The 21,730-nt window shown below is 50.5% G+C and overlaps 9 protein-coding genes across 9 annotated transcripts; 5 read left to right on the top strand and 4 right to left on the bottom strand.

The window, feature by feature from the left end:
- Window positions 1–2,926: 2,926 nt before the first annotated feature.
- Window positions 2,927–4,936, bottom strand: CGGC5_v014163 (Dehydrocurvularin biosynthesis regulator; the record flags this gene model as incomplete). Its single annotated transcript, XM_066153049.1, has 5 exons — window positions 2,927–3,013; window positions 3,105–4,373; window positions 4,425–4,449; window positions 4,555–4,783; window positions 4,843–4,936. 5 exons carry the CDS (start codon window positions 4,934–4,936, stop codon window positions 2,927–2,929), a joined length of 1,704 nt encoding a protein of 567 aa, XP_066007723.1.
- A 912-nt stretch (window positions 4,937–5,848) lies between these two features.
- On the top strand, window positions 5,849–7,525 carry HGT1-2 (High-affinity glucose transporter; the record flags this gene model as incomplete). The annotated part of the gene is made up of 4 exons (XM_032023486.1): window positions 5,849–6,441; window positions 6,492–6,741; window positions 6,794–7,192; window positions 7,247–7,525. 4 exons carry the CDS (start codon window positions 5,849–5,851, stop codon window positions 7,523–7,525), a joined length of 1,521 nt encoding a protein of 506 aa, XP_031879724.1.
- Window positions 7,526–7,575: 50 nt separating this feature from the next.
- On the bottom strand, window positions 7,576–8,522 carry Nat2 (Arylamine N-acetyltransferase 2; the record flags this gene model as incomplete). Its single annotated transcript, XM_032023485.1, has 2 exons — window positions 7,576–8,137; window positions 8,194–8,522. The coding sequence occupies 2 exons, from the start codon at window positions 8,520–8,522 to the stop codon at window positions 7,576–7,578; spliced, it is 891 nt and encodes a 296-aa protein (XP_031879727.1).
- Window positions 8,523–10,146: 1,624 nt separating this feature from the next.
- CGGC5_v014160 (uncharacterized protein) lies at window positions 10,147–10,604 on the top strand (the record flags this gene model as incomplete). Its single annotated transcript, XM_032023484.1, has 3 exons — window positions 10,147–10,358; window positions 10,417–10,485; window positions 10,547–10,604. The coding sequence occupies 3 exons, from the start codon at window positions 10,147–10,149 to the stop codon at window positions 10,602–10,604; spliced, it is 339 nt and encodes a 112-aa protein (XP_031879726.1).
- Window positions 10,605–11,233: 629 nt separating this feature from the next.
- On the top strand, window positions 11,234–11,548 carry CGGC5_v014159 (uncharacterized protein; the record flags this gene model as incomplete). Its single annotated transcript, XM_032023483.1, has 2 exons — window positions 11,234–11,272; window positions 11,345–11,548. The coding sequence occupies 2 exons, from the start codon at window positions 11,234–11,236 to the stop codon at window positions 11,546–11,548; spliced, it is 243 nt and encodes an 80-aa protein (XP_031879751.1).
- Window positions 11,549–11,892: 344 nt separating this feature from the next.
- CGGC5_v014158 (uncharacterized protein) lies at window positions 11,893–13,857 on the top strand (the record flags this gene model as incomplete). The annotated part of the gene is made up of 2 exons (XM_032023482.1): window positions 11,893–12,073; window positions 12,125–13,857. 2 exons carry the CDS (start codon window positions 11,893–11,895, stop codon window positions 13,855–13,857), a joined length of 1,914 nt encoding a protein of 637 aa, XP_031879728.1.
- A 337-nt stretch (window positions 13,858–14,194) lies between these two features.
- CGGC5_v014157 (uncharacterized protein) lies at window positions 14,195–14,833 on the bottom strand (the record flags this gene model as incomplete). The annotated part of the gene is made up of 2 exons (XM_032023480.1): window positions 14,195–14,715; window positions 14,773–14,833. 2 exons carry the CDS (start codon window positions 14,831–14,833, stop codon window positions 14,195–14,197), a joined length of 582 nt encoding a protein of 193 aa, XP_031879773.1.
- A 2,725-nt stretch (window positions 14,834–17,558) lies between these two features.
- xlnA-0 (Endo-1,4-beta-xylanase A) lies at window positions 17,559–18,417 on the top strand (the record flags this gene model as incomplete). Its single annotated transcript, XM_032023479.1, has 4 exons — window positions 17,559–17,818; window positions 17,873–17,915; window positions 17,999–18,202; window positions 18,256–18,417. The coding sequence occupies 4 exons, from the start codon at window positions 17,559–17,561 to the stop codon at window positions 18,415–18,417; spliced, it is 669 nt and encodes a 222-aa protein (XP_031879774.1).
- Window positions 18,418–18,962: 545 nt separating this feature from the next.
- CGGC5_v014155 (uncharacterized protein) lies at window positions 18,963–20,561 on the bottom strand (the record flags this gene model as incomplete). Its single annotated transcript, XM_032023478.1, has 4 exons — window positions 18,963–19,598; window positions 19,661–19,874; window positions 19,923–20,242; window positions 20,301–20,561. 4 exons carry the CDS (start codon window positions 20,559–20,561, stop codon window positions 18,963–18,965), a joined length of 1,431 nt encoding a protein of 476 aa, XP_031879667.1.
- Window positions 20,562–21,730: the final 1,169 nt, after the last annotated feature.

The following is a 21,730-nucleotide window of genomic DNA, read 5'->3' as shown; positions in this document are numbered from 1 at the left end:
ATCTCGAACTTCGGGCGAGGCTTTAGACGAAGGTTGGAGATCGACCCAAGCGATTGGGACGTGAACATCACGGAGCTAGCTGATTCCCCCGGCAGCTACCAAATACAAGCTGTTCTCGCAGGCTCTTGTGTCAGTTCTTGTTATCAGTATCGTTGCCTCTGCAGATCAGCAAATAGCTGCTCATCATCTAATTCGAGCTTCTTGGCAGGTCGCAGTCGAGTTCGAAGCGTTTGAAGTTGGGTCTGATAGATAACGTTGTCAGGCTCAAGGGACAGCCTTGTTTAAAATATGCTTGAATTGCTGAAACTAGAATAACGTGAACGTCAGTTTTGCAACTCTATCGCGTATGGCTTCTTCCGCCATGGGAGCCCTAGTTGGGACAAACCATGATCAGGAGGTTGCTGCTGTTGGAGCCATTATCGTTGTGAATATCCTTTGGGCTAACTAAGGGAGGTTCATGTGTCCGCATGCAGCAGGAAGCTCAAAGATTCGGTTTCTGGTGACACCCGTCAAAGTCATTTAAGCTGTCTTAATACCTCTGCTATTGCTCTTGACAAATGCATTATCAAGAAATGTCATCAACTAGTAAGCGTAAATGAAGCTGTCATGTTCTTGCCCATTTTAAGGTCCTTTAGGTCCAGTTGTGGGTGTTCTGCCAGAGCCTTTTCGAGGCTCGGCAGTTCAGATAGTCTCTCGTCGGCGCAAGATAGGGATTAACCTTAATGTTGTTCGTCGCTGCTGACATGCTATCGGCGACTCGACGCTCGGGGTTCCAAAAGGGATGCCCATGGCATGTGTGAGGACTCGGAGTCCGAGCCTTGGGACGAGAGCATGGTCGCTCTTGGGCGCCCTGCTTTAACCAGTTCCTCGGTCTTGGAAACTTCGCTTGACAAATACATGCGAAAACAAGGCTTTCCGACGGTCCATGCGTGCTGCGATACTCAGTTCGATAACCGGTTCCTGTGTCAGTTGTCAGTCAGCATGACTTGCATCCCACGCCCCCCTTCGAAAACTTCCACAATCTCCGCGCCGCCGCCGCCATTAGACTTTGGTATCAGAACGCACGGCAAAGATCCCGAGGATTTACACGAACCATACGTTGAACGTTCCAATGCGGCTGGGGACGGGATCAAGGGTGAGGTCGTTTAGACTATTATAAGCATACATTAGTGCGACACCGGGTGGAGGGGTGAAGGGGGCAGGAGTTGGCGAGCTGTCGCGTGCAGATCACACAGCTCCTGCTGTCTTGGCGGTCTTTGAGACGAGATCTTCTGCGACTGTGACACGACGATCATTTCTTGGGGGCATTTTTTCGCGTTTGAGAAGGGGAAAGGGGACGCGGGCAAAGCGGGGTCGAGTCATGGTTTGTCGAATTGCTTTAGCTCCTACTCGAGCTCAAATAGGAAAGTCACGAAAGTTGTCTTGGTTGAATTAACCGGGAAACTCAATTGAAGTGTCGGGCCAAGCGTTACCAAGCGGTGTATTTCGTTGCACCTGAATGAGTTCAAGGCGGAAAGGCTGAGCTTGCAGGATATTGTTCGCGGGCAAGGCAGCCGACGGGAGGCTCTCGTTTTCGCTCTCTCCTTCGCTTTAATCGTGTTATTCGGTTGAACACCAGAGCTTCACTGCCCCCTTCTTGGCGCATGGATAAGCGTCGGGGAGTAAGATATGTACTATGCAGCAGTGGTGAATTAAGAAGACAGAATCTAAACTCAATTGCTGCTACCATAGTTCATTGGCCAGCGGGACCAGGAATCGCCTATTTGTGGCGAGCGAGGCTATCCCTACCACTCATGTTGAAGAGACTATCTGCTAAGGAACGAAAGTCTCCGTGATAATGTACTCCTGAACGGCCCGAACGTGATCAGAAAAGGTTTTGGTAGCTTCGTGAAAAAATGTACAGAAACTCGTCTCAGAACATGGCTGAGAGCATGAGTTGCGACAAAGTCGGAACTAAGTGTGAGAATAGATTCTCAGTTAATATGAGCGCGGAATGCCGCTTAAGATGCGGCGCTGCTATGATGGTGACCTAGGGGCAAGGTGTCCAAAGAAGTTTTGGGGCATGCAGCAGTGAAGTGAGTGCTGCTGCCTTGAATTACGGACGGTCAAAATTGCCTTGAGTTGAACCAGACCACTCAGTAGGGCTTACAGATAATCAAAAACCATGTGTAGAAAGGCATTCCAGCACTTCGGGATGTTATGGTGAAGATTCTTTTACAGACTTAGACATCGAGTCACTGCTTACTCCCTGCACATAATCACTAAGTGATACCGATAGTAGTTTGTAAAAAATAGATCTAGGAACCATGAAGTCTATCAAGGACGCCTCTAGAGCTATTTTACATTGCAATTCTCGAACTCATAATCAGAACTCGATGGAGAGAACAGTACGACAACGATCCATAATTGGAGCGTTGGGTATTGGCTTAAGGCCCAAATTGCAGTAGGACGATAACGGTGTGAAGACATTATAAAGATGAGACCTCTCTCGCACCTACGTGCCTTGGTTCCCAGACCACTGAGACCAGCCCTTCGTCCCGATTTTGAGCACCATCATGACCAGAGAGAGACCGATGCCGAGGTAAACGGTTCGAGACCATCTACGGCCAAGAATAAGCCAATACCTTTGGTACATCTGTGTTAACTTCGGCGGACGGACAGGTGGTATCCTCGCCAATATGACCACCGTCGTGAGGGTACAGCAACCAGTCCTCTGGATTGGCAGGCAAGCCCGAGTACAGGTTGCTTTGCTCGGAGTCATTGGGGAGAAATGCGGACCCAAGCGAACTGGTGCCGTCGGATAGGAAGTACTGTTGATGGGATATGCGGAAATCGGTGTTCCCTAAATCTCCATCTGTTGCATAGGGGGTCAAATATGAGGAGGCGACCGATGCTGATTTTGAAGATATCCCATGACGAGTGATAGTCAAGGCTCCGAAGTACGGTATCTTGAGATATAGACAGCGACGCGAGTGCCGAGTCTCTGCAGCGATGAGATCAACTGGGGAAGTCGCTTGAGCGGCAGCATCAGCCTCCATGTCCAGCAAGGACCTCAGTATAGAAGCAGTGTGTTCCAGCAAGCCATCACTGCTTGATTCATTCACCTCCAAGAAGAGCTCGACAGCTTCTTCAACTACAGCCCGATCGCTCAGCCGTTGATGGGCCAGGAAGTCTACCGCCTCCGTTCCCCTTCGCCATCTCTCAATGTGCGCTAGCACAAGAGCCAGGCAGGCTGTAAAAGCTGAGAAGTCGATGCTCCTACAACAAAAGGCATTGTGGTTCATGCATCGAAACTTGATGTAGCGGCTTAGAAGCTCTCTGCTGGCGTTCACACATGCAACCTTGCTGTAGTTGTGGGTGCTTTCGCTAGATGGCCGAAGCATGCATGGCAGATGGAGAAGGATGAGAAGGTTGTAGTGTGTGATTTGAAGAAGCACACGCAGGATGCCCTCCAGGGTTTGTGAGCCATCCGGCTCAGCAGGCATGTTTTTGTTTCTGGTGTTAGGCAGAAACCACCACTCGGGAGGAATGCTTTGAGCCGCTTCCTGAATTGTTCGATCAATGCTTTGGGTGATGGAAAGGTCATGTATATCTTGATCTTCGTCATTCCTGGCAGCTATGCGGCCCATTAACGTGGAGTGGGCGCGCTCAAGATACTCGCTAGGGCACTCCCCTGGTACGAAAGCTACTTCAGGGGATGCATAGCTCGCTGTGGTAGCAGGGAGACCTAGCATGAGCGACAAGTATCTATCTTGACTAACAATCCTATGCCACATGATGGAGGGCGACGCCTTCGACATCGGGTCGAGGATGACATAGCTCTTAGGCTGTTTGCGATGGAGCCCCAAGAGCTGGGCATGCCCGACGGCTCGTTTGATGATGAGCCAGGCCTGGCGGAGGTTGCCCGTGTTGGTATAAAACACAGCCTCGAGGATGAGGCATTCGAGGCCCTCTAGGGAACATATGAGCTCATCGTCTTTGGTGACCAGGGAAGCCGCGTGAATGAACCCGATCATGGCCTCCAATGGCCGGTCAAGATTAAGAAGATGCGTATTAAGAGTAGACGGATGAAGATTCTGAAGACCGTTGGCGAGGTACAAGAGAGTCCTTGCCAGGAGAACAGGGTGATCTGATTGATCAGGCAGGGCAGAAAGCGAAGAAGACGGACGCATATTGCCGCTGAATAGGTCGCGGTAGGGAAGTGTGAAAAACTGGAGAAACGCGGCTGTGTTTCCTGCAGAGATGATGAAGTTGGCCTCTCGTTGGGTGGGCATGGCTTCGTGAAGCTGTGTGCAGAGGTTCTGATATCGATCTTGACGAGTCTGAGGCGGACCTTGTCCAAGATTGTCCGGCAGGTCAACACCTTCGTCAACCTGTTACGTCATTTAGTTGACTACCCATAATGAGGATTTTGGGAAACATACCAATGTACTGTCAAAGACCTGGATGCTAGGACATTAAGATGGAGATGCTGACTGTGACAGAAATTTGCTAGATAACTGACGCTCTTTATGAACGTAAACTGGCGATTGCCCCCCTGGTGGAACGAGGGACTCTGTCGCTGGTGTCAAACGGGTGGCCGCGTCCATCATTCTCTCGAGAAGTTCCTCGGCCCTTTTTAGCCTCTCTTCAGTTTCCTTGTGTTTGCTCGTTTCGGCACCGCGTTGGTCTGTGGTCTCGTTGTCGTATTCTTGCGTCAAACATGCTGTTCCGCGTCGTTCGCATCCCTCGCAAATCTCGTGAGATGCAGAGGCGAATTGGCATCGTATCTTTCGTTTCTTGCCTGGCAGATACCGATCAGCACGCGAACAAATCTTGCGGCGTGGTTTCCGGCGTCCTTACATTCCCAACAGCTTGTTGTACCCTTCCGAATCTTTCTCTTTTTGGGTCGAGGGCCATTCTCAGATGGAGGATCTTCAAGACGATTATCAGGCATGATGGCTGATGATTACGAAGCTTGACGCCCAGAGTTGCGAGAAACGAATGACTAGACTGACGCGAGGGTGATCTATCAAAGCTGGGGAGCCACAGCAGTCGTGCCTGTTGCTTTCTTGTTGACGCGTTCGCCCAGACGTGTGCGGGGCAATGGGAAACGCGAAGTCACGTTTTCCTCCAGGCTCCCATCTGTCATCTTCTTGGCCGCTGCACCGAAACCTGGGGCCGGACTCAAAGGCCGACGGGTGGGTCCCGAGGGAAAGCCGGCCGCCGGCTCCCGCGTTCGGCCTCGGTCGATGCGTGTTCCTTCACATAACGCCTCGGAAATCCGTTTCCTTTTGTCGCATTTCTGAGAAGACATCCAATAATTCTCTTTGCCAGAACTTTGGAGGACCCTCAAGCTCGCTACTGATCCGGATTGGCGCTGTTGCTGTCAAAGGCCTCCGAGTCCCCGTTGGGTTCCACTGTGCTGCATCTAGATCGGGTGACATGCCGGGTACCGAATTCCATGGGGAAAGAATCGACGTCACGACGCACTCAAATGTCCCTTTGACATTCAATCAGTGCAAGAAAACGTGGTGTGATTTGTCAGGTGGCCTGCCTCGGCAAGGTTTATGTCCAAGAAGCGCGTTCAGCAGCCCTTGGCCGTTTGCGTCACTATTGAGAGCCAAGCAAGGTACCAAGACCCGTACTCAGAGCCGCGCGAACCAGAATTGAGTCCGGGGTGTTGGTCTACCGAAGCGACCGAAATTGCGGACCCGGAACACTGCCCCACAACAGGCGGCTACTCTACTTCCCCGGATCGGCGCTGGTATAAGAGGTCGACAGGATGGATCAACGACAGCGATGTTATGGAGAGAATAGCACTCTGCATCCCAAGTGGTCTCCATAGATCTGCGGATCTCCTGTCACAATGGCGCTTCTTTCCCCCAAAGTTTATCAATGGCTCGTGGGAGTCTTTGCATCCCTCGGAGCCTTTCTTTTCGGTTACGACCTAGGTGTTATCGCGGCAGTCGTAGCATCAAATACCTTCCAAGATGCTTTCAGTCCAGACACGTCCACTGAAGGCCTTGTCGTATCAATGTTCACGGCGGGCGCCTTCTTCGGGGCCGGAGCCGCTGGTCCTCTCGGAGACCGCCTCGGCCGACGAGGAACCATCGTCACCGGAGCCGTGTTCTTCTTGCTGGGCGGAGGTCTCCAAACGGGAGCCCGTGATATCCACATGATGTGGACTGGCCGGTTCATCTCCGGAATCGGTGTCGGAGCTCTCTGCATGATCGTCCCCCTTTACCAGGCCGAGCTAGCTCACCCAAGCATCCGTGGAACCGTCACGGCTTTGCAGCAACTCATGATCGGTATCGGAGCATTCGTTGCGACATGGGTTGGATGGGGTTGCTATACCAACCTGACCACGACGAGTGCGCAATGGCGGATTCCGCTGGCGATCCAGAACATCCCAGCACTGCTTCTCGCTCTTCTGACCTTTTTGTTCCCGGAAAGTCCTAGGTAAGTTAGGTCCTTCAAGTGACAACCACAAAACCTGACATGCTTCACAGATGGCTTGGTGACAAGGGAAGAGACGAGGACATGCTCAAGACCCTGGCACGACTCCACGCGAACCACAACGTCGACGACCCTTTCGTCCGGGCCGAGTATGAGCAAATCAAGGCAGCCATCTCTCACGAGCACCACAATGAAGCCAAGTCTTATATGGAACTCTTCCGCTCCAAGAGCTCTTTTCGGCGTCTGTTCCTCTGCTGTGCTGTTCAAGCATCGGTTCAAATGACTGGAGTCTCTGCGATTCAGGTATGCTGTCACATGAGAATGACACCAACAGTCCTGAACTAACGAATTACAGTACTACTCTCCTCGTATCTTCGAGCAAATAGGTATTGCAACCGACGACACGCTGAAGTATCAAGGTATCAGCAATGGCCTAGCGATCATCGCCCAAATCTGCGCAATGCTGCTTGTCGACAGACTCGGCCGTCGCTGGCCGCTTATTGGAGGCAGTCTGTTCAACTCTGTGACCTTCATTATCGCCGCGGTTCTTCTGGCCAAGTTTCCTCCGGGCGAATCGAATAACCTGAGCGCTCAGTGGGGCTTCATTGTTGTCACCTGGCTGTACAACTTCTCCTTCAGCGCCACCAATGGGCCACTGAGTTGGATCATCTGCGCCGAAGTCTTCGATACGAGAACTCGTGCTAAGGGTGTCAGCATCACCACCATGGTATCATTTGCTTTCAACACTATGATAGTAAGTGGAATTGAATCTTAATTGTGCTCGAACAGATCCTGACAATCTTTGCAGGGCCAAGTAACTCCGGAGGCCATGGAGTCTGTAGGCTACAGGTTCTACTTCCTGTTCGTCGTCTGTAACATCACCAATGCTATCTTCTTCTGGGCTTTCCTTCCCGAGACCAAGGGCCGTCCATTGGAAGAGATGAACGAACTGTTCTCTAGCAACAGCTGGTTCGTAGCAGGAAAGACCACTAGGAGACACCACAGTCGGGACTTGGAGAACAGGCTGCATGAGAAGGAGCGCGAGACTGTCGAAGGCTCACACGCGGAGACTGCAGAAATGAAATAGGGGCTGCAGAACTCTACTATATCATCCAATGGTTTATCAATCAGATCCGTCTATTTACTCTCCAACAGCTCCGTAGGCATGTTCTTGATGGCTCTCTGTTCCTCTGGCCTCAGCTTAATCGAGAAGTACTTCTCCAAAGCTGCAACGCGCTGTGCCTCATTCTTTAGTGTTTCCAGGAGCTCGAGATTGTCGCCAATCTTCTGCTTAACCTCATCCTTATGCAAAACAAGAGTTCCCACCGCTGTCCGTGTTTCGGGGTCCAAGATCGTTCTCATGGCAAGAACGGTCTTGACAAAGTAACTCGTCGGCCTGCTCATGGTGGCCAAGTTCATGACCTCAAAGTCTTCCGGGAAGAATTCCATCTCGGTGAAGCAGTTACGTTGCCTGAAGGGCCCATCGGCGCTGTCTGTGGAGTAGTATACCCACATGCGCTGGTCGGAGTCTGTGTGCTGCTCCAATTTCTCGTAGACAAGCTTGCCCCTCAATGGCGCGATGGTGGTAAACTCATGACCGCTATTCAGAGGTACGGGCACCATTGCTGCACCTTTTCCGAAGCCGACATCGACCATGTAACGCTGTCCGCCAATGCGGATGAGATTGACCATATGCGACCTGGGATCAATGAGTCATCACTAGACGATTCGCAACGTTGAAGTCGCGAAACTCACCATCCACCGAAACGTTCATCTCCTTTGATCCTTCCACCAACGCTGAGGACAGTGTAGCCCAAACATTTCAAAATCGCGCCGAGGAAGGCGTTCACCTCCATGCAGTAGCCGCCGTGGCCCTCAATCACTATCTTGCGGAATAGGTCCTGCAGATCTAGTGAGATCAGCCTGTGTTTCGAGTAGTGTAGTGTCAAGCTCTCGAACGGCACTCTCGCAAGATGGTGTGCCTGGATCTCCGTAAGACGCTGAAGCGGGTCCGATGCATGCTTCTCGCGAGGGTAGTTGATGTGGTCAAAGTATTGGTCGAGTTGCTCCGCACTGTAAACCATGTTGGGCGATCGGCGGAGTGGATTGAGGTTTGGGTTTCGCGGCACCCAAAAAGCGACAAAAGCCCTTACAATCGTCCAGAGCTTACAAATCTGGTGTTGTGCGCTTTGAGGTTTTTCGCGATGCACGGATGAGAAGAGTCTTTTGCTGGCAGAAACGAGATGTCTTCCACGCCTTTTGAGTACCTAATCATGCCCACCTATGACGTGGCGCTCCCGTCGGCACGGAATATTGACCCAGAATTGCTAGGATTGAAAACCGAGCTGCAAAACTCCGCAACCTCGGAATTAGTAACAAATAAGAGCCGACCTCAACACACAATGCTCTCATACTACAACTTATTTACTACCGTCACCACAACTCGAACCCCAGCGCTCGCGCTAAGAAGCTTGTAACGGCCCAGTTGCCCCTGTTAAGATAGCCTTGATTTTCAAGAGTTGACTTGATTGGCATCTCAATCACAGACTTGCCATGGCTGTGTATTGAATCCAGCAGAGACCTTAGACGCTTGCGGTGGAAGTCTTTTGTCTTTAGAGTCATTGAAGTTGAATTTATGCAAACAAAGTTGATCCAATTCCCGTTCACCCAGATTCTAATGAACATAGTAAAATCATTTTCTGCGTAGTGATCATCACAAGTGTGAGATCTAGCAAGAACAACGTCAAGCAAATGGCCTTTTCTGCCTCTGTTCTTTCCGTTTCTCTCCATACTCTCAAAAGCAGAATCGCAATAGAAGCTCCGCATATACACTGTTCTACTTGATGTACTTCTCCCTTCAGAGGCTAGACAATGTAGTAAGACCGCATCTTGATAAGCTTCAACTCAATATTGCCTCAGCATATCCCATTCCCATTGTGTCCGCCCTAACACTTTTTCAAGGGTGTTGAACAAGATTCTGATTTGGAGAGTGACTAAAAGGCAATTTTCTTTCCATGCACTTGCTGCGTATTTCTGCATATGCGTATTTGAAAGGAGCGTCGCCGTGCTAGATGCAATACTATGTAATTGCGACGTCTATCTACAAGGGACTGAGCAGAAGCTTATGGGGCATTGAGCTGTTTGTCCAGAACCATAAATTTGACGTGAGATAGGAAGAATACAAGAGCCTTCAGGAAGCATTGCGGCGCGGACTTTTCCGTTGACCGACGTTGACCGATAACGAGGATGTATTTTGATACAACAGCCCCTGATTGGAAAGCCCCAATGGTACTCAATCGTGGCAGTCATCGCGCACCGTGTTCCTCCTGTACGTTTGCAGTGCACATGACAGTTCTCGGATAACGAATGCGAGAATCCGTGTCAAAGATTAGGCCTGGTAATTTGACTGGGACTTCCTAGGCTATTTGCAGCTAGATTTAATCAATCAAGACAGACCTGTAATTGGTTTTAGGGGTTGTTTCTGATTCATGGCACGTAGATCCGCAACTCTTTTTAATGAACAACTTCAGGTCTTGGTGATGCCACGAGTCAGTGCCAGGAAGGCCCGGTCCGACAGTTAGCAGTACAGCACCATGGTCTCAGAAACCTTTTAAAAGCGAATAGACGCCACGAAAGTGGCACGATCGGTTTGCTACGATTTACGAATTACAACCAATCTCCACCACAACTGCAACAAGCTTCATCACCATGCAAGGCTTCGGTACGTTGATATTGGCCACCTTGGCCGCAGCCGTCGCTGCCAAGGACTGCGCCTTCTTCTACAACTCGCATGTCGATACCTCTCTGTACGAGGGCATTCCAACTTCCAATGCCATCTGGTACTGCGAGAACGATATCGGCGGGAAGATGGCCAGTGACGAATCGAATCTCTCCAACTCTGCTACCAACCCGGACTTCCGGTGCGGTATCTGCCGGGGTGCTAGAAGTGGGACGAAGGATTATGACATTCCCGATAAGATTGGCAACTACGCTGTGCGATGCGGCTACTACGCCAAGGGCAAGTGCTCTGCTTGAAGAGCAAAGTGGGTAAGATATCTCACGAATAACAGTCGAGAACCGGTACAGATGCTGACCGAACTGCCATCAGTTTCAGGATGTTCGTTCAGTCTCGCATGAATGCGTTGTTTGCGGAATTGTGCCCATAAAATGACAGCGATATTGGATACCCCGTGGCCACTTGGACGAGGTTGAATACAGCGGTCACATCAATCAATAATTTGTTATTGTAGTTTCCATAACGCGAACATGTTTCCTTGGGCAGCCAAAATCTACTTAAGCTACTCAAGCATAATTCTGAGCTTAACTTTATTAATTCGTTTTAGTTGACAGCGGATGTGATAGTGAACCTTTAGAGTTGACAGGATGAACTCTGTCCGAGCATTGACTTCCAGGGATTGCTCGAGCGCACAAGGTTTGGCTGCCATCGCAGCTTCGTCCCAGCATATTCAATGGTCACTACGTACAGCGAGTCATTTCAAGAAGAAAAAAAAGAAACGACTCAAAGGTTTGGCATTATTGTTTTGATAAGTGCTTTCGCGATGACTTTGGCCTTCGGTGTTGTCCTTCTTCCTAGAAAGGCCCATTTAGGAAGGTGTGAACAGCTCTTGTGTCGCACGTGCCAATGCGTCATCACGCTGCACTTCGGAAAAAACACGCGATTTCATGTCTGCAACAACAAGCTGAGAATACTGCCTCCCCTCAACAACCCTCAACAATAGTCCGATCAATGCTATCACACCTGTTCTTCCTCGTCACGTACTGCACTCTGGTCATCATGGGCGAGAAGTTCATCGTGGAGTTTGGCAGCAGCAAGGTGCGCTTTCCCCGCCATCGGAGCCCTAGTGTACCCGCTATCTTGATGCATACAGCTAACGGTTGCCTCTAGGACGCAGACAGAGAAGAGCTGATCGGAAAACTGACTGCCGATGAGAGAACCAAGGTCGTCAAGCGCTTCGACCACGCGATCTTCTCGGGCGTCGTAATCGAGACGGGCAATCACAACCTTGATACTCTTCGGGCACTCCCGAATGTAGGGAATGTCTGGCCATCGAGAAATGAGGGTCTCTTGACCCAGCTTGGGGGCTCCTAATTATGAAAGCACCAGAAGAGTCACGCAGGTAATACTAGGCACTTGCCATGGGACTAAGTGTATATCGCAGAGAAGTTCGGTAGCGATTACGCAGGGGCGGTTATGGGTAACGCGCCCTGGGAGAAATTTGGCCTCATTGCAGGGGTGGTGTGTGGTGAGTCAAAATAGGCCAGAGTCATCCAAAGTATAATTCTCTCACTCCGTCCATCGACATAACCTGAGCAAAAGTACCAAGACTGGATTTTGTTTGTTGTCGTTTAAAGCAACCAAATACTCCCGCTGTGTCTGCATTTTGATCCTCCTTCTGACATTATCTTATTTAACCACATGTATTGCTACTCAACATGAAGACACAACAGATCATGGAACTGGCCTCGCGGCCCAAGTTCACGAGGGTGACACGGAGGATTAACTTATTGTGTCTTCCAACAGAGTGCCTATGCCAGATTTTGGACGAGGTTGTGGAGTACAGCGAAGAGAGTGACACCAACCTCCGGGATGCAGTCCGGCTTATGAGAGTTTGCAGTAAGGCAACCTGAATCTATGAATGACATGACATAAATCTGACAACTGTAGAGCTTTTCGAAACAGAAGTCATGGGGGCAATTTCACGAACAAGACTACTGAGAAGGATGCGAAAGAACCGCGAAGCCACCATCCTGCACCAAAGGGCTCAAACTACAGCCGGCAGAGCCTCTGCGGACTACAAACTCACGGAAAACGGTGATGCAAGTGCTTTCTTGGCGCGTTACATCTACCAACAGCCATACCAACACCTGCCGTGGAATACGAACCTGTCGAGCGTCATAAACTCACTCGCGGATAAACTCATGCAACAGGATGGCAAAGATCCTACAAGAAAGCGAAGGTTTAGTTACGTACATGGCTTGTGTCTCTATGCCATTCATCCCCAGCCATCGCTGGCAAACATCACGACGCGATACGGAATATGGACGCTGTTTCATCCTTACTTTCAATCCGCCCTGTTCCCCTCAAAGTCTACGATCACCAAAGACACAATCGACAGCCTCTTACTTGTGGCCAAAATCTACCTCAGAAGATCTGACGTCGATAATATGATACTCTCAAAGATTCTCACACACGGACCAAAAGCTCTGTCTTCCTACCAACACATTGCGACGGGCGAGTCTTCCGATCATGCTGAACGAAAGAAACTGTCAAGGAAGAAGCCTCTGCTCGGCTCTCTTCTGGAGGCGGCGATTCGAAGTGGCAATCAGAACCTTGCCGCTCTCCTGGTGAAGTACGAGATTGACATGTCGCGGGGCAAAAGTTACAAGGCACCAGACGGCAGCAAGAAAAAGATTAAAAAGTACTACGATACCTACTTTTGTCGAATGGCACTCAAGTATGGGGATGTGGAGACATTCTCAGTTCTGCTTGAGTGCTCAGACGGTCGGATGCTGCGAGGAGAGTTTGCGGACTTGCTTATGCAAGTTGTATGCAATCGGCAAATGGACGCACTGCGACTTTTGCTGAACTGCCCTTATTCACTTCAGGAGCCTCCTGTACGAGACCCTGTTTGGGGATGGCGGTATCCGACGTACGGGCCGCAGCATCGAGGAGTAGAAACAGGCTTGGAGGAAGCAATATCCCATGGTTATGCGCAGATATTCGGCATGATCCTAGATTCTGCCCACGCAAATGATAGAACCTACTGGATGAGCAGATGGGCAAAGACTTGCAGCTTACCTTGGCTGTCTGCGGAACGGCCTGATGATGGGAGCTTTCCCATCGAGATCGCCGCCGAGTGCGGGGATGAGTCCAAGTTGACTTCGCTGCTGATTGGAGGCGCCAGTCCTTACGGGCCTAGTTTGAGGTGCGTCGAGGCATATGCGAAGAAAACAAAGCCTGGTTTGAGCATAACCCATCTCATGCCCATGGTATCTGCTGCGAAAAACTGGCATATCGGATCAGCTCTCATTCTGATCAAGGGTGGCTTCGCGTGTAGCGAGCAAGAGTGGTTACTTGTCATGGGCACCGCGATAACGAGTAGACGACATGTTAAAGGAGCCGGCGCTTTGAAAGGAGACGATGGAGAACGGGGACAGACTGCCCAACAACGAGACATGGTATTTTGGGAAAGGTTGTTCGATGCTATTACCATGGACCTCCATCATCTTGAAGATGACTGTCCGTGGTGTCGAACATTCCCAGTTTACATGGTCTCTCCCCTTGGGAGAAGTGTAAGAGCTGCGCGAGATTTCATCCGCACTGCTCTTCAGATCAGTGGCCACAAGGAGTTCGAGGCGCGCAGGGTCGATGAGACAAATGTATTGTTCACGGTGTGAATGAAGTAGTATGTACTACTCACATGTTCGGGAGCTCAGGTCTGTTTTGACAGAAACTGTTTTCAATTTTGCGTTTCTTTGATTGCTTGATGATCGGTGTACGGTGTCATATGATGTTCAGCATCCATGGATCCCTACGGCAGTCAGCCGAAATCATGATGTAGTAGTCGAGCGAGCCGGATTAAAACCAAAAGCATGAGTCCATTTTGATTACACGTTTTCGGAGAAAGCATTACTCCAAGGCTACCCGCCCTTATTCATGAGGTCATTTCCACTAACTACATCCAAGTCCCGATGCTCCACCCAACCGTTAAAGAAAGAACATAGTGAAAATCATCTAGATCAGATGAGCAATGTCGGAGACCCAACGCTTGTTCTTCTTCGCAGCCGCGACACCGCACTGGCCAGCAATCGCCGTGGTCTTTCCGTTGACAGCGCACTGTCCCTGGGCGTTGCAAGATCCAGCACCCTTGCCATCAGTGCAAGCCAGACCGGAGAACTGCGCGGCATTGGCGGGGGGTGCGGTAGCGGCGTTGCCGTTGTTCTTCTTTGCGTTGGCGTTGCCAGCATTCTTCTTCGCATTCGCATTGCCGTTGTTCTTCTTCGCAGCCGCGCCGGCGTTTGCGTTGCCGTTGTTCTTCTTGGCGGCGGCAGCAGCTCCGGCGTTGGCGTTGGCAGCCTTCTTCGCGTTGGCGTTGGCATTGCCCTTAGCTGCGGCACCCTTTGCCTTTGCACCAGCGGCCTTGGCGTTCTTCTTCTTCTTGGCTCGGGCCTCGAGATGGGCGGCGTCGTTTGCCACAAAGTCTTCGGCACGGACTTCGATGGGGAGGGCGACGTCGCTAGCATCGACGGTGGGGGCTGTTTTGGGTTGTTAGCCACAAGAAACACGGGGAAGAGTTCATCAAATGCACATACCAGAAAGAACGTTGCCAGCCAAGAGGCCGAGAGCAACAAAAGCAGCAGCGGAGAACTTCATGCTGATAGATTGGTGTGGGTTTTACGAGAGTAAACAATATGAGAGAGTGGACTCCAGGTCGTGTAATGAATGGTCGCTCGATTAAAAAGAGCCGCGCACAGCACGGAAAGAATGTAATAGTAAGAAGTTGAAGGAGTTATCCAGATAGACGCTCAAAGTGGGAACACAATCAAAATCTGGGAGACATCGCTCTTCCAGGTCTTATATCTTTTCGTCTCTTCATGTCCTCACAGCCATGGCTGCCACACTCTGAAACTCCGGATGGCGGCGTCACCTGAGCCTCGACACCGGTCAATACAGAACTCTACTAAGGATGAGTTTTTTGACTCGAGATGACAGCCCTGGAGCCTCATTCTGCTACAGGCACCTGTTCAGATGCCTGATCATCCCGTCACATCATTAGCTCAAACGAGGCTTATTGTGCCGCAGACTAGGATGGCCCCGGATCTACGGCACACGCGAAGCTCGGTTATGTCGGACTGCCTTGACCAGACTCGACCAATCCTGCCACAAAAACTGTCCGCATCGCTGTTTCAAGCTTTAAAGTTAATGCAACACACACTGCAATTGGGCCGTAGATGGGCACACTTTTCCGGGGTCCTGACGCTCAAGCACCCTCTTCAAGCCTCACGGACCCCCGCACTTGGGAGTTTCGCTGCGCATGATTTGAGAGAGGCCTGCCTCTTGACAAGAGGAGCTCCACAGGGATGAATGATGGAACCGTCTTTTAAGCTTGCTGCTACCCTTATTGGAATATTTTGATGCTTGTTTTTGGGTGGCCAGGGGATGGAGAAACCGCCCCCCTCTCAAACACGCGAGGTTCTAGGCGAGAGCTGCAGACTTGTTTGTGCCAAGAATGAACGGAAAAATTGGGCTCCCCAGATGCCATGCATTATTCTCCGACTCCTGGCGGGCCTAGATCAGCCCCCATTCTGTGACCATCGGTGCCGCCGGCCACCGAGTTGCCTTCGATCTTTGCCATTTCGTCGAATTTGTCACGGAATGACTCGGGTAACATTGGGGACTGTTTAAGGGGATTCGGGATAAAAATATTAGAAACGCCCACCTCGATAAACGAATCATTCACACCAAACCGGCCTGCTGTTTTTGGTAGCGAGTTTACTGGTCTCAACCTGGACCCCTTTACTGATCTCATCTTGGATCCCTTTACTGAGGCTGATCGTCCAAAGCTGACTTACTGAGACGTCATTAATGCTCTCGAACCAGCTCAATAATTTCCTCCCAAGCATTTTTAACCATGAAGCTTCTACCAAGCTTTTGAGTCACATGAGCAATGTGCACTGCCACAATTTCAATGCTCGCTTTTTCTGCTGGGCTGCATTCTTGCCGACAGCTTCCAGATCGTCGCTCATCAAGCAGCTGGGGGCCTCGCACCCCTGCCAAGATCAACAGTGCTTGTATCAGCTTGCGGCAAGTTTTGCCGTACGATGAGCGCACGATCGCTGCACAGCGTCAGACGCAGAGCACAGCAATTATCCTGCAAGTGAATTTTGGAGCAAGAATTTGCGGCTTGGCTCATGATCTGAAGATCAGCCAGAAATTCTTACATGCGCAGACTGACGCCGATTCCATGGTTCTCCTTTTGCCAATCGCCGGTGGGCGGAACTGTTTGAGACAAAAATAGCCAAGACCATCTGAACTGCTTCCTCGAGCCTTGTGTGCCCAGTAACATCTAATGAACGGGAGACATTTCGTGAAGTATGACATAATACATATCGAATATTGCTTTCACCGATTCTGCAGCAGAAACGAGGGCCAAGGCTTTGAGGCTAGGCGAATGACGGGGGAATAGGTGAAGGGAGAGCCATTTCCAACCCTGGTCAATACGATTGTAACAGATGTCAGCCACGATGCAACAGTTCACCCCTACAACGGCTCCCACCAAGTCTGCTACAACTTGGGTCGCTTGGATGCTTCGGCAGCATGAAAGCATCCAATCTGGATTCTGATGCAAACTGAAGCTTCTGGTTCGCACTCAGTGAAGATTTTGGAAAATCAGACAAAAAAAGATCCTCGATTGGTTCTATGCTAACATTGCGTAGTGTGTGAGATTCACCATTGTATATTTGTACGCAACGACATTTCGCCAAAAGACATCAAAATTTAGGCTAAAGTATATGTGTGTTTCGTCATGTTATTCAAGTCGCGTTTGCCTCGATAAGCCGACAGAAAGCCACCACGTAGTTTGAGGCTGAATACAGCAAAGTCACAAAGAAAAAATTTGCGTGATAGATGTTGCCAAGATAGATTGTGCCAAGATGATCTTTCACCAGGAAATGGAAATCCAATCGCGGGTGACTCGGCACTTTTTGAATTCTACCGCTGCAAGGGCGGGAAGACATGTAGATCATCATGTCCATTTACCGAATGGGTCAGAGGACTCTCAACCCCGGATTTTCCTGCCTGAGATATCATAGGTCTGAATTTAGCCAAATTTGCACGATTGAATACCTCCCCTCAATGTAATTAAGAAAATGTCAATTGAACGCGCGTCATGTAAGATCACACTTCACTAAATTTGATTAATCCATTGTTTTTTGCGTGATCACGAACTTGCGAGTGAAATATCTTGACTGTTGACGGCGCCAGAAACATAGCACCTTTGTAAATATAAAAGTTAATGCGCTGATTGGAATTCCTGAATCGAAATAACAATCATTGCAGCCTCTTGCTAACCTCCGGTACGCTCACTTCTCTTCCAATGATGGTCTCCTTCTCGAACCTCTTTGTGGCCGCTGCGGCTTTTGTCAGCGTCATTGCCAGCCCTACAGGCAGTGACGTCGTCAAACGTCAGTCGACGCCGAGCTCAACCGGCTATCACAATGGATACTACTACTCTTGGTGGACCGACGGTGGCTACCAAGTCACTTACACGAACGGAGCTGGCGGCTCTTACAGCGTCAACTGGGGCGGAGGAGGCGGCAATTTTGTCGGCGGCAAGGGTTGGAACCCTGGTGGTTCTAAGTAAGAAGCATCACAACCAGTCTTGAAAGCTGTAGCTAATGGCTCCCGACTTAGGACGATTGAATACTCGGGAACTTACAACCCCAATGGAAACAGCGTAGGTGGTCATCTTGGTGTCATACCTGAAATAAGCACAACTAGAAGAGAGTAATGACGCGTTACATTGTCTTATGCTTTTAGTACCTTGCTGTGTACGGCTGGACCCAGAACCCGTTGATCGAGTACTACATCATCGAATCCTACGGCACGTACAACCCTGCTTCCGGTGCTACGAAGAAAGGCTCTCTGACGAGTGACGGCGGAACCTACGACATCTACGTCAGCACTCGCGTGCAGCAGCCTAGCATTGAAGGCACGGCAACATTCCAGCAATACTGGTCCATTGTGTGTCTCCTCATCCAACAACCTGAGAGTTATATACTAACAGTGTTGATTAGCGAACTGAAAAGCGAGTTGGGGGCACTGTGACGACTGGCAATCATTTCGCAGCTTGGGCTTCAGTCGGGTTGAATTTGGGAATTCACAATTACACGATTGTTGCCACGGAGGGATACTACAGCAGTGGTAGCGCCTCAATCACTGTCAACAGCCCCGCTTAAAGCTCAAATCCTCGAGTCGATATTAGGATGGTCCCTTATGACAGCACACAGAATTGCCTTCCGAGTCATCCGCAGTCGAGGCAGCGGTTTGCAAAGTCTCTTTCATGTACATAGTTGAATTATTTGATCTCGAGGTCATTGACAAGTTGACATAACCCTCTGGACGGTGTAGTCTCCAACCGCCCCGTTCGAGAGTAAACTTCGTGTGGACAGTGCATCAATTGACATCATCTTCAGTTGGAAGCTGCAGGGAGCACCTGGTCAATTTGACAGCTGCGGGATGGAGAAGGCCGTGTTTCAGGCTCCTCCAACAATAGAATATCTAGCCATGTCATACGCAGGAATATGTCCAGAGATCGACAATATATGTACAGGAAGTTATTTCCAAATCCACCTACATGTACAAATGAAAGATGTCTGGGGCGTTGTTGAAATTCGTCCCATACCGGATGTCTGAACTTCAAAGTTCAGGTGACAGACAATGCACCAAAGTTCCGTCATATCCGTCAGGTAAAGATTCTGTAAGCTGTCAACCAGGTCGCATTTCACTGCGAGTCATTGTTGGCAGCCTCCTCCTGTTTCTTCTCGGCGATCGCGGCAGCTTCTTCCGGAGCGACAACGACGACCGGATCCGTAGTGTCAACATTCTCAAGCTGAGAAATGGCATCGGCGCGAGCTCTGCCGTACCATCGTCCGATGCTTCCCCGCTTTTCCACCTTCAAGTCGCGGGCCGCGGGAGTAGCGGCACAAACAGGAGTCTCGATGAAAACACCCGTCTGAGGGAACGGCTCCAGAGGACCCCAAACGTTGCCCGCATCATCGGCGCCGACGCCCTTGGTCAGGAACTCCATCTGGGAGAAGTCATACGAGACGGGGGGAACTCCAGGAACGTCCTGTTCTCCGGGTACCCAGACGTTGACAGGCTGCACGTATGTTCCGGCAGTGAGGTTGTTCTTGGTGACGCGAGTCTTCGCAACACCGTCAATCTCGGCAATGACGCGGTACTCTCTGGTGTATCTGAAGAGAATCTCGTTGCGGTATTCAAATTTGTTCTGGGCGTTGCGGCCTCCGCGCAGTCCCATGGAAGCGATGATCCGGTCGGAGGTGGTGCCGGTGCAGGGATCAACATCCATGGCGTAAAGTGAGACGGTGGCCCGATTGTTTGACACGAAACCGATAAACTGGAAGTGGATTATATCAGCACCGACATGATGTCAAAGACGGTTGTCAAATGTAAGCTTACTCGAGACTCCGCAATCTCTGCGTTGGGGCTGGGGTTGTCAATTCCCAGAAGCCCAAGCTCCATACGAACATAGACAATATCGCCAAGGGTGTTGATCTGCACGTTTTGAGCAACAATGCTGAATGCAATAACCTCGCTGCCTCGACGGAAGCCGGAGAATGTGATAAAGTCGCCAGCTTGGAACGGCGCCATGACCAGAGGGTCCGGAGCAGTGCTTTTCATGGTTAGTTGACGGCTTCCATAAGCTCGACAGAGTACTTACAAAGTGCCAGGGCCGACGAAAGGGCGGTTGGTCAACGGGCAAAGCGGATCAGTTTCGTTCCTAGGAATGCACATGGGGAAGCCAGAGAAAGACGTGATACTGGGGCTCTGATCGTCGGCAGTCATGAGCGGTGCGCCAGTGAAGCCCTTGGAGAAGACAGCGTTGGGATCAGAGATGCGCACAGTAGGACCGTTCTGGATCTTGAGACTTCCGTCCGCAAAGTCAACGGATTCGACCCAGCCACTGCTCAAGCCTTCAAAAAACTCATAGAGCTGAACTTGTGCAACTCGGGGTTCTCCGTTGATGCTGTTTCCAATAACCTAATACAAGTTGTGGTCAGTCAATCCGTTATTGATACATGTGGGGGACTGGTCTTACCAAAGTCTCATAGCCAGCGAAGTCGGCCTTGTTGGCGACGAACTCCTTCCAAGGAACCCATGCAGCAGGAAACTGCACCAGAAGGTTCTCGGGAACGTTCATAGTGAAGCCATTGACAACAATGGTGCCGCCGGTGTTGAAAGTATTATCTGTAGCAATGGCATCTTCGAGAGCGCCCTGAACCCAGATTGGCGATTCTTGAGCCCACACAGGGGTAGAAAAGAGAGCCCAGAGGGCAAGGAACAGCTGAAGATAGTGCATTGAAGGCTAGAGACAAGAGACTGAGGAGCCAAGAGAAGTTGAGGGTGGTGATACCAAAAAGTTCTCGTTCTACCACGGGCTTCTTGGCCCATTTATCATGATCTTGATCACTACGAATTGAATCACCGTCAGTCCCCCCTTTCGCTAAATTTGCGTTTACTCTTTTGAGCCATCTCCGAATCCTCCATAACTTTTGCTCACGAGATTACTTCAAAGCGAATGTCAGTTCTGCGTGACGCCCAAGATTGATCTCGCTTCAACGTTGTTGACCATTGCCAAGGCGATCTATTGCGCTGAGTTGCCTTTGAAAATGGACTGTCTTGGCTCTCAAGGAGGCAAAAAACGTTTTCTCTTAGCAAAGCACATATGCACTCAATGGGACCCTGCAACGTGACGCTGGGCAATAGCCGTTTTGTTCCCCGGAAGAGCCGGTGCGGACGCCGGTGAGCAATGAGGACGAGGCCTCCGACCTTCCCCCGAGACCGGTCAACCAAGGCGTGGCTCGGAAAAGCCATTTCGGTTCATCCCTCTGTCATAGAACGGTCTAGTCGCCTGTGAAGGCACTGGGAAGACTGCAGATACCCCATGCCCAACTCCATGTTCGCTAGCCTCCTGAAATCGTGACCCTCTGCCAAGATGGAGATGTATCCATCTTGGGCGAGCCATTTTTGAACGCGCGATGCTCGTGACAACCCGAGCAGAAATTCAACTTGTGGCGCTCCCTTTCTCGCAGTAAACAGTAAGTGTATCGTGAGAATCCCTTGATCTGGACCCACCCAACGCATCTCAACTGCATGGTGTTGTCACCGGGACCGATTCCGCGCCGCGCGCTACATGTCTATAATTGGTGACCTATGCCGGATTGGTGCTCGGGAGAAAGGGGAGCCGAGTCGTCAAAACCTGCCTGCCCAGGATCTTGATTCAGAAACCCCTGGAGCGGAGTTCATAGCAACCGGGGGAATGCAACCCAGCCTCCTGGGCCGGCTTAGACTGCTGGTCATTGCTGCACGTTGCAACTTGAACGTTGTCACTCGAAAAGTAGGATCGTGGGACGGCAAGAAAGAGGCTCGTAACAGGAGGCTCCTGAACGATCCCTGCTCAGGGACGCATTTTAGCAGGAAATAGGGAACCCCTCATTGGTGGTGACAGGGATCTCTTGACCTCATTTA

The sequence above is a fragment of the Colletotrichum fructicola genome (genome assembly GCF_000319635.2).
Source record: "Colletotrichum fructicola Nara gc5 chromosome Unknown KSG_Nara_v1_contig08, whole genome shotgun sequence".
NCBI lineage: Eukaryota > Fungi > Ascomycota > Sordariomycetes > Glomerellales > Glomerellaceae > Colletotrichum > Colletotrichum fructicola.
This window is presented reverse-complemented; position numbering and strand designations above follow the sequence as displayed.